This window comes from Carassius gibelio, chromosome B4, assembly GCF_023724105.1.
Source record: "Carassius gibelio isolate Cgi1373 ecotype wild population from Czech Republic chromosome B4, carGib1.2-hapl.c, whole genome shotgun sequence".
Lineage (NCBI taxonomy): Eukaryota > Metazoa > Chordata > Actinopteri > Cypriniformes > Cyprinidae > Carassius > Carassius gibelio.
Genome location: NC_068399.1, coordinates 16987155 through 16998412, shown reverse-complemented (window position 1 = coordinate 16998412; position 11258 = coordinate 16987155). Strand labels below are relative to the sequence as shown.

The 11258-nt window shown below is 37.5% G+C and overlaps 1 protein-coding gene across 1 annotated transcript; it reads right to left on the bottom strand.

Annotated features, from left to right (window-relative positions):
• Positions 1 to 42: 42 nt before the first annotated feature.
• chpt1 (choline phosphotransferase 1) lies at positions 43 to 9719 on the bottom strand. The gene is made up of 8 exons (XM_052554833.1): positions 9301 to 9719; positions 3848 to 3995; positions 3377 to 3518; positions 3186 to 3270; positions 2058 to 2189; positions 1737 to 1895; positions 1501 to 1626; positions 43 to 1412 (listed from the first exon to the last, which is right to left on the bottom strand). The coding sequence occupies exons 1-8, from the start codon at positions 9538 to 9540 to the stop codon at positions 1296 to 1298; spliced, it is 1149 nt and encodes a 382-aa protein (XP_052410793.1). The 5' UTR covers positions 9541 to 9719; the 3' UTR covers positions 43 to 1295.
• Between the last annotated feature and the right edge of the window lie 1539 nt (positions 9720 to 11258).

Below are 11258 nucleotides of genomic sequence, written 5' to 3'. Positions count from 1 at the left end.
TGAAGACCCCAAAACACGTAAGAAATGGACGTTAGACAGTGCTCTATTCAAATCACAAAACATTTATTGTTTTTATTAGCCCTTTGGGAGGAGATGATTCTAAGCAGGCAGAGAGTGCATCATAAAACAGGCACAGCTCAACACCCCCCAAAATCCCTCAAAACAGAGCTAAAGGCAATGCCCAATAACTCTGTTTGTGCTCAGTTGAAGCTCTCGGAAGTGCAACATACAATCAGGAAGTCTGAGCAAACTGGGATTGGGTGACTAGGGAGGGGTGGAGAGATGAGTCTGTTTTAAGCACACAGCCACAATCCTTGACAATTAAGTTTTTTCAATTACTTTTTTTGTTTTAAACAGGCATGACTTAATTCCACACTAAATTGAGTCGGATTATTAAAACAAATACACTGTAATCACTGGACAATCACAAAAGGTTGACGTAAAGCTACAATGGCTGTTTGGGCCGTTTTCTTTTCTTCTATTAAGTGTCACATGATCTACAAATAGCTGCTTTTTTTATCAACATTAAAAATTCTGAACTGTATTAAAAGGTTCTGTGGTGTAAACTATTTTTGGCAGTTTGACTACTATATCAGGCCGAGAAATATGTTTGTAATACTTGCTTTTGTTTTTTTATGTATCAAGATCCGACATAAAATTGGGCCTAAATGAAATAAAAGATATTACAATTGGATGGGCTTGGAAATGGACTTGGATGCCCAAACTGCAGTTGTAGCTTCCCTTTTTTTGTAAAAAATTGACAAACACGATCAACCCCCCCAAAAAAACAAAGCACTTATCTACTGTGATAAATACTGTTGTGAAACAAACATGTTCCCTCCGTTATTCTTTGATTCTCTATCTTTGACCAAATTAAGGAAATTATTCTACGCAAAAGTTTTTGACTGATTCAAACTTAGCGTTTGATTTCCCACTGATTTTCCTCCTTTTATCCTTTTTTTTTTCTCCTTTAAACTATTTCTAAAGTGTTCCTGCACAGAATGAACCATGTCAGGTCAAGGGCTGCCCTCTGACTCCCAAGGCCACATTTTTTTACATTGTCTAAACTCTTTCCTTTCATCCAGTGATGTATTCTAGTGTACAGCAGTGTGGTTAGAAAACGATACGAGATGGTCTGGTCAAACCTGGCAAAACGTTCAGTTCTGTTAGTCTGTGATGGTCACACTGTCAAGGCCATTGTGGTTTTGGTTGGTGGGGCTCTCCTGCTCTAGTTTGAGAAGCGGGACAATGTCTTCATCCTTCGACCCCGCTTCCTCCTCCCGCCGGGCAAATTGTCAGTCTCTATGTGTGTGGCCCTGTGGGGTGATACTGAAAACCCGGATTCGCAGGTGGGAGGCGATTTGCAGGCACAGGCCTGTGCAGTAACGCGTCAGATCCACCAGGGACAGCACCTAAACGAGGGGTTGGAGAAGAGACATGTTTAGTTTTGACTCGGAAAACATTTAACGATATGCATTAAAACGCAGTGGCTTGGCTCACCATGGCGATCCAAAGCACGATGTGTTCATCAATGTAGCTGTTGAAATACTGATTCAAAAAGAGCAGTCCAGGACCAATGAAGGCTGTGTCAGGAAGATGAAGCTCACTCTTGGTCATGTGGGCCACCTGTAGAAGAAAGCATACCTGATGCATTTTGGCTAACTGTTTATGTAAATGGTGAAGGTCATGATTGCAAGGGCCAAATTTGGACTTATATAGGCATCAGCAGCACTCACCACCAGCTTATTCGAGATCTTGGCGATCACCAAGCCAAATGTAAGGATGTAAAGGCAAGGATGGTGCTCGAAAACCTGACTGGAGGACTTTTTAAAGATGATGAAGGCCAGAGAGAGGATAAGGCCGATGTGTAGACCAGGAGACAATACACTGGTGTCCTGAGGAAGACATGTTACTCTATCACCCTAAAGATGTCACTTTTTTAACTTTGCCTTACAGTAAATCTGGTAGCTGAGTTATCACAAGCCAAAAACGTGATAGCAATAGGAATCCATGCTTTTGAGGAACAAAAAACAACTGCATTGCTGGAAAGCACTTACTGCAACGGTTGAGCCGTTCTTGCCCACGCCACCGTTCAGGATGACGTAGAAGTAGTTATAGGTTGAATACAGAAAGCCACCGATAATGCCGAGAATTGGAAAGGTTTGCAAATTCACAGCAAGAACAGGGACCTGGGTGAAAGAATGAGAAATCAGTGTCTTTAATATGAGAGTAGCTGTTTTTTTGTCTCATGCGAGCAGGGGTGCTGGGAAGGGACAGGGCTGAAGCTCTAAGCGTGCTTTATAAAATGGGAAGAGGTTAGAGAAGATTCATGTGCGTGTTGACATCTGTTTTTTTCTTTTTTTGGCACGTGTATGGGTGACTGGTAGCCATAGTAGCAGTTTTTGCAGTTTGTCCTCAGAGCTGAGACAGACAGGAAAAGAAGGAAGGTCTACTACAAGAACACATTCATAAATGGGGCTCTGACATGATTCACAGTTTTGGAAGATTTGAAGATTGTAGAATCCTTTAAAATAATTTACACTGGAAGCGCCTGATTGCATGTCACACCGCAACTGAGGTTATTATATTATATTTAACATAAGAGTGTTTTTAACAACCCAAAACTATTAATAAAATATATGTTATATTTACCCAAATGTATTATGTTATTTGTGAATAATTGTGTAAATAAAAATATTAAAAGTGATATCTTCACATAAATGTATAATTTTCATTGTCATTATGAATGAACAAATAAACAAAAACTACTAAAAATGTATTTATATTTGCATAAATGTATTAATATTAGTTATTATTACTATATTTTATATTATTTTTTTATTTTCAATAAATATTAATAAAAATATGCAAAATAGTGTATTATTATTATGTTAGTATTATGAATAAACATATATAAAAAAATTACAATATGTGATTTCTTCGCTGAAATGTATCATTATCATTATGAATAAACAAACTACTATTATAAGATGTGATATGTTTAATATATCTTATACTAATATTATTAATATATTTAATATAGTAAATATATTGTGATTGGCCACAATGGACTCTTCCAGTGTAGGCTGCTTCAGTGATTATAATGGGAGTGAATTTATCAACATTGTGAATGAAAAAGATTCTTCCGAGGCTTAGTGCGATGCTAATGAAGGTGAATGACGTACCCTAGTCTCCCAAAGACTCACTCCTCCAAATGCTGTCATCAAATACATGATTATAATAGCAATCTGGACTTCTGTCACATCAACCCTGCAGAAAACATTCGAAAATACAATACAGTTAAAAAAAAAAAATCACACAGACAGGTTCAGTAAATTCAATAGAGTAAGCCATTAATTTTTTTAAATGCACTCACAATCCGAAGCGGAGTGTCCCGGAAACGTATGTCTGCCACTGCGCGCAGAAGAACATGAACATGGCCACGAAGCCACAAAAAAACATCCAGTAAGGGTAAGCACCGATCCCACAGGATATACATGTTCCCACGGCAACAAACACTAAGAGAGCAATCCAGTTAGAATGGTTTTAATACATACTATATGTACAGATGTTAATAAACAACAAACGGCTTAACTTCTAATCAATAAAAAATATTAGCCAGTGTCCAATATTAAAACTTAAATATGACTATTGTAAATATATAAAAACTAGATTTCTTAACAGATTTTGAATGGTGGGGTGTTGCTAGGTGGTTGTTTACTAGGCCAAAACAAAAGATGTTTATTATGATCACTAACTGTGCGTGTTAACATTAATGGTGCTTAATGGAAACACTATTAAATATTATTCACAACCAAATGGAGAAAGGTTGTCTAGCTGGTTATACCTGTAGAAACAGCGTCACAGCCATGGTCAAAGAGCTCACCAAGAGCTGAACTGCTATTGGTCCGTCTGGCCTGCTTCCCATCAATGGCGTCCAGTGATTGGTAGATGAAGAGTCCTAAGGCGCTAAGAAAGAAGGCCCAACCTGGAGCCTGGAAAGATTAGATTTGAAAGAAAACATAAAGACCAGTACACTGACATTGATCAAGACTAACTCGATAAGACCTGGTTCTTCTTGTTTGACTAGGCTCGAAGTCAATGAGGCATTATCATTTTTAAAAATCATATTAAATGCTCTTTCTTGAGATTTGTTCGCAGTTTCTGGTTTGTGTGCCAAGAGAGAAAACTAAACTTTAAACTAAACTTTGACCTCTAACTGTAGATATGGATGGCTTATCAAGGTTCACAAATATGGACACGAATGAGCAGTTTTATCTCCTTTCCTGTAATAGATATGGTTATCGTTGCTATTTTGCCTGCTTTAGAGAGGCAATTTTTGAAAGAAGCACTTCAGCTATACATATTATTCAAAGGTAACAAGTAGTAAGAATAAAGGTAGTAAGAATAATCAAATGATGTGAAAGGAAGGAAGATGCACAGTAGCTACAAATGTGAAATGATTTAATTCCTTTGAGGAGTCTGGTGTAATTGCCTGCTCTAGATCGTTGCGTTTTAGTGCTCAGTTTTTTGCCTATCTAGGACAAATTTTCACTTATTAATTTCATACCTTTAAGACTTGTATACTTGTACTGGTATATTAACAGAAGTGTAATAGAGTAACAGATGTAATAAGTGTTAAAATATGACCCTGAACAACCAATAGGACATTTTAAAATGACTCGTAATTGTGGATAAACTAAAATGTGAAGGCAAGGTATAAATTGTTATATAAGGGCAGCTTGAGTGTGTGTGTAATAGTTTGATATGGGCAAAGGTCCATGTGGCCTAGTAGGTCGATTTCCCAGAGAAACTACATGCAGGCCATCTGGTTTCACTGCACAGTCACAAAACAGAATAACCCCCCTGTGTGTTTGAGCTATCACTTCAGTATTTTTTTCATTCCAAAAACTACAAAAGGCATTTAATGTATCAAATAATGTCCCTGTTAAGTCTTCTACTGTGAATGTGATTCCTAAATGTAGCAGGTTTTTTGTTAGGAGAAGACAACACACAATTTAATATCAAGCCTATGCAGTTACATTTCATTATTGGTGTGAATTTATATTATTTACATACTGATGCTACAGTAGATGCCAAGCTATCATTTGCATTATACTGTTAGTTACTGAAGATGATGCGCTATAATTGGTTGTCAGATAAAATAAGGATGCATTTATTAAAATTATTTTTTATTATTATTATTATTTTATTATTTTATGGGGATAGATCACCCAAAAATGAAAATTAGCATATGATTTACGCACCCTAAAGCCGTCATAGGTGTATTTGACTTTGTATTTCAGATGAATACAATTGGAGTTATATAAAAAAATGTGACCCTGGAGCACAAAAGCAGTCATAAGTAGCAGGGTACGGTATATTTGTGGCAATAGCCAACAATACATTCTATAGTTCAAAATTATTTTTGTGTATGCCAAAAACCGTTTTAGGATATTAAAGGTGCACTAAGCAATTTTTTTAAAAGTGCAGTGTTGGACCATGTCCCAAAACACACTTGCAGCCATTCAGCAGTAAGGGGGCGTGTCTTGTATAAAGAGAAGAGAGCACTCAATTTGAGTGTACAGGACAGATATTAGCAGATCGACTATAGTTAGAGAGAACTGGCCGATAAAAAGAAGAAAATATCGGGTTAAACAAAACATAAAAAAAGGGTTATGCTCACGCAAGAGGTAGGACCCGCGTAAATATCAGTAGTGCTGTCAAACGATTAATCACGATTAATCCAAAATAAAAGTTTTTGTTTACATAATATATGTGTGTGTACTGTGTATATTTATTATGCACATTTATACTGCGGGGCTGTTGAATGCTTGAATCTGATTGGCTGACGAACATTCGGAGGTGTGCAATTATTTTCAGGGTAACAGGCGAATGTAGTTCCAGGCAGCTCTCTTCACATCGTTAATATAACAATCACGCATTAAAGATCTTCGCATAGTTAATATAACGGTCACACAGTTTGCACAAAAAGGTGATGTCAGCTCTCCCCTGACAATTTTTTTCAGTTAGCCTATATAGCTAGTGTAGCAACTCAAAGGCTACATGTGACATTTCCCACTAGCGAGGAGACAGCACTGTTTAGAGACGCACAGAGGTCATTCACACAAGCACTCTCTCTCTCTCGCTTTCTCTGTGTCTCTGTCTCTCTTTATAATAACTTCATTAATAACTACATTAGAATGCTATCAACGGCTCAAGACTCCATTACCAGCTTTAAAATTACGTTTTAAAACTAGCAAATAGGCATTGAATGAGATGTGGAATAAATAATCCTACTCACAATTAGTGATCGACCGATGTATCTGTTTACCGATATTTTTCCCGATATTTAAGCATTTTTCCATAATCGGGTATCGGTTTTGTAATATCGGATTCGCCGATTTACGGCGCCATCTTGTGGCCGTTTTGACATTTCCGCCATTGCAGCCCGGGTGTCTGAGGAGATCAGTCAACAACAACTCAGTGCACAGGTAAATATATGTTCTACTTGGTTTGCTTTAATTAATCAACTTTATTTAACATAACAGACATGCACAAATGAGCATTGAATTTAATTCTCTATCTGTTGTATTTGCTCACCATTAGTCTAGAAGAGAAAGTTTGTTCATATTGCTTAGCAACTGACGGATGATCTGGAGGCTTAAGCGCGGCGACTGAATGACACTTTTGACAAGATTATCTTGTTTAAACACCCTAGATTATATTATCATTTACTACATAACAATTATTTCGCTAATACACATATAAATATAGCCTACCGCTTTGTGGAAATTAATTATTTATTATCTCCATGCGCGATCGCGGTTGATTAAGTTATAGTCAAACAGCACTTTGTCAGTTGGCATTTCATGATTTAACGTTAGATTAAATTTAGATCATAAAATGCCAACTGACAAGTGCTGTTTAACTTTATATAGTCTCGGGAAAAAAGTTCGTTCATATTGCTCAGCACCTGACTGGGTTGATGATCAGGAAGCCTCAAGCAATGCCACTGAATGAAACTTTTGACAAGATTATCTTGTTTAAACACCCTAGATTATATTATCATTTACTACATAACAATTATTTCGCTAATACAAATATAGGCTACATATACCGCTTTGTGGAAATTAATGATTTATTATCTCCATGCGCGATCGCGGTTGATTAAATTATAGTCAAACAGCACTTTGTCAGTTGGCATTTCATGATCTAACGTTAGATTGAATCTAGATCATAAAATGCCAACTGACAAGTGCTGTTTAACTTTATATAGTCTCGGGAAAAAAAGTTCAAAGTTCACCTGACTGGGTTGATGATCAGGAAGCCTCAAGCACGGCCACTGCATGACATTTTTGAAGGAAGCAGGCTTACAGGGCAGAATGCTGAAAGACTCTGTTTTCTACACTAAAACCTAGTTCTGCTTAACTGGGAGTAAATAGCTATGCACTCCTAAATAGCCCTCCCGCCCCCACCAATATGTTAGAATCATTTTAGTGCTTTATTTTTTTACCTGTTTTTATTTTTTTACCTCATCAAAGCTTTTATTTTAAAACAAAGACACTTAGTAACAGTGCGCTTACATTTTTTGGACTCAGACCCCTCTATTTATTTGTGTATAAATATAAAGTTTTTTTTTTTTGTATGCAAGGGGGGAGTGATTGTTATAAATAAAATGTTTTTTTCAGCTCATTTGTGTTGTAATAATTGTCAGAAACAGAAGTATAACAGTAAATAAATATCGGTTCTGCATATCGGTTATCGGGTACATAAACATACAAATAATCGGTATCGGTATCGGTTATAAAAAACCAATATCGGTCGATCACTACTCACAATAGCAAGCGCAATTGTGCAAAAACTGGATGAATCCCTTTAAATATATCATCTGATTGATGTCTTGAGGTGTGATAACTGTAGTATAAGTGGAGTAATTGACTTAGAAAAATAAAGCACACCCGAGGTGGTGATGCAGCCATGACACAAGCGGAGTTACACCTCCAGTCAAGTGTGCAATATTTTTCTAATAATTCAACGCCCCGTCGTCAGTTATTACTTACATGAATACACACACATGCATGTATATATTGAAGAAAAATATGTTATGTTTATATATGACGTATACATTGTTTCACAAATCTTATCTGTGTTGGCTTTTGTATGAATATGCTTGTGTGTCATCTTTGCTTGTTTCTGCGAAAGTCATTGGCTGGGTTGTGTACGTACATGTGGAGTGGAGATATCAAAATAGGGGACGAAGACCTGTGGGATATGGGCATGTTTGTTTTGGTGCTTTCAAATATCAACATTGTCTGGCAAAAATCGCTTGGTGCACCTTTAAGTAAAGGTCATGTTCCATGAAGATATTTTGTAAATTTCATACCATAAATATATCAAAACCTAATTTCTGATGAGTAATATGCATTGCTAAGTTGAACTTAATTTGGACAACTTTAAAGGCCATTCTCTCTCTCTCTCTCTCTCTCTCTCTCTCTCTCTCTATATATATATATATATATATATATATATATATAATTATAACTGTGTCTAATTCTAAAAAAACTAATTTGATTCTTAATTTTTTAAAAGGTGATAAAAGCAGCCATAGCCATACTCTAGTAGTGAATATCAGCACAGTTGTGATTATGGCCTTGTGCTGTCATCCAATACAGCAGCACTCTTCATGCAAATATTGCTTAATTATAATAATATCATAATATCATTTTGTAATAAATATATTATTACTATGGCTGCTTGACCAATTCAAGCGTCTCTGGGTCAAAGTTCACTCCAAGCCCCCTTTGTCTGTGTTTCAGCCTGGCAACAGGTGGGTTAAAATTGTGCATTCAGCAACAATCTCCAGAACTGCATAGCAATAAACAGAGGAATCTGGACTTTGTCAGTGGACTATAGTCTGTGATTCTGGAAATATGACACAGGGCATGTGCACACGCACACACATACAGTGACATGGGGTCACAGTACTGCCCAGAATCAAATAGAGAAGGTCAGCAGCACAGTCAATACATCTGTTAAAGCGGCTGAGTACAGTAAATCATAATACATCATTGTCGTCGTAACGTGAATCAATAAACCAATGCGTTAGAAAAAACACAGTGACCAAATATGAAGCCACGAAACGTTACTTGAATGTATTTACAGCCTTTGTTCAGCACCACCGAAAGCAATGAGGTTCGAAATGTGATTGTTTATTTTTAAAACTGACGTGGCAGGGCATTTAAATAGAACGAAACACGTCACTCCGTCTCTCAAAGTTCCACACGCGTCTGAACTCACCTCCTCCGTGGCGGTGGGACTGTAATACACGAGAATGACCGTCGTTAATATGTTAATCACGAGTCCAGTGATGGTCAGCGTGTTCGGCGCGACCCACGTCGGGATCTGCTGGACCAGCCAGTTCCAGTATACCTGGCAGGGCGGCTCGAAGAGAGAGCGACCAGCCGCGCTGTACTTGTGTTCCTCCAGGCGCTTGAGCTGGACAGCTGACAGCGGCTCCGGACAACCGCACTGAGGCATTATGATCGCTCTTTTGTCAGGGGCAATGAGATGTTTTGGTCCAAATTCCCAGGTGTACACTTAGAAGAAGGCATTAGCATGAGGCGGTTACGTGTGGAGACTCATTTTTGATAAGCGGAACCGACGGTCTCCTCCGTTCCCGATAGTTGAGAGCAGATAAACGGAGAGGCGCAGGAAACTGCGGTCCGGAAGAGGACGAAACCGGGAAATTTGAACGAGTGCTGTACCGCGCCTTACCACCAGGGTCTTCCTGGGGACCGGTTAGACTACTTAGACAAGTCTTAAAATGTATTTTCTTTTTTTTCTTTCTTCAAGACCAGTCTTAACTTTTTTAATTCAGTTACATAAGGATATATTGGTCTAATCTGAATATGAACAGTAAGAATGATTACCCCTTGTCAATTTCTAGTTGGTGAAGTTTGTTCTTAAGACACAGTCTTAAGTATTCATGCAACTGGCCACAGGGATGGTGAATATTAATAAATACTAAATAGAACATTAATAAGACAGATTCCTGGGGCTAACCAGTACGCTGCTTGAGTGCTTTCCATTAATATCAGATCATTATAAAATAGAACATTGGCAAACCATACTGTCCTTGTTTATCATTGTGTTATACGTGTTTATTATGTTGTTTTACGAGTCTTTGGCATGTCTCCATTCTATGCCCTTTTGTAGTATAAATATTATATTCACACTGAAAATTCCCAACAAAAAGTGCAAATCCAGATGTTGCAAATAAGTGAAATAAAATAAAACAAAAATTTCGTCAGACATAGATGACAAAATAACCATTTAATGTGTAATTTGTCATTTGGGACACAGTGTCTATTTAAAAAGCTGTACAATTTGTGCACAAATATTTATAGATTTATAGATCTCCTAATGGAAATTCCAGTGCTTGCAAGGGCGTAAAAAAATAGTGTTTAGTTTTTATTAAAGGGGTCATATGATGTGATTACAATTTTTCCTTTCTCTTTGGAATCTTAAAAGCTCTTGGTGCACGAAGAAGATCTGTAAAGTTGCAAAAGTCTAAAATCCAAAGAGATATTCTTTATCAAAGTCAAGACTCTGCCACGACCCCCTAAAAAGGCTCATTCAGACACACCCCCACATGTCTACATCACTATGTGGAAATATTTGCGTAATGCCGCCCAAATGTTCACACAAAAAAAAGAAGGCGTGGTTTCAGTAACCGCAGTTAGTGTTGAAGCAGTCATGTCAGGGAGATGATGTGTGTATCTAGGAGAAAGCAAAATCACTTCTGAAAGTAGATCTCTTTAAGATTAATCTTTAAGATTACTTAAAACAGAACAGCAAAGCATTTTATGGAAGACCGTTTCGTGAACCTAGGAGAGGGGGTCATTCTGACTTTGCTACGACAATCTGGTGCTTCTAAATCAGCTACTGGAAGTATGTTTTGTTATTACTTTAAGTATTTGCTATTGAATGTTCAAATGCAGAGTTTTGCATGTCGCGTGTGTGTGTGTGTGTGCGCGTGCGTGTGTGAAAGAGAGACAGGGTCACACAGTGGAGTCAGCTGTCTTAACCATCTGTGGCTTGTGTACTGCAAACACATGCATTCTTCATCACTGTGTCTGTTACACATCTCTATTCTCCGTTCAGGCTTGAACTGATGGTAAAGCTAAGGACATTATTAACTTTACATTTACTTTGAAAGATGAAGCTTGCGATTGTGGAAATGGGCATTACATTTC

What these genes read in the sequence shown, in the direction of transcription:
- chpt1 (XM_052554833.1), bottom strand. Translation starts at nt 9,540, where the DNA reads ATGCCTCAGTGCGGTTGTCCGGAGCCGCTGTCAGCTGTCCAGCTCAAG. An exon ending in GGGACACTCCGCTTCGGATT is followed by an intron (nt 3,271 to 3,376) that starts GTGAGTGCATTT and finishes TGTTTTCTGCAG; the next exon opens with GGTTGATGTGACAGAAGTCC. An exon ending in TGAGTCTTTGGGAGACTAGG is followed by an intron (nt 2,190 to 3,185) that starts GTACGTCATTCA and finishes TCTTTCACCCAG; the next exon opens with GTCCCTGTTCTTGCTGTGAA.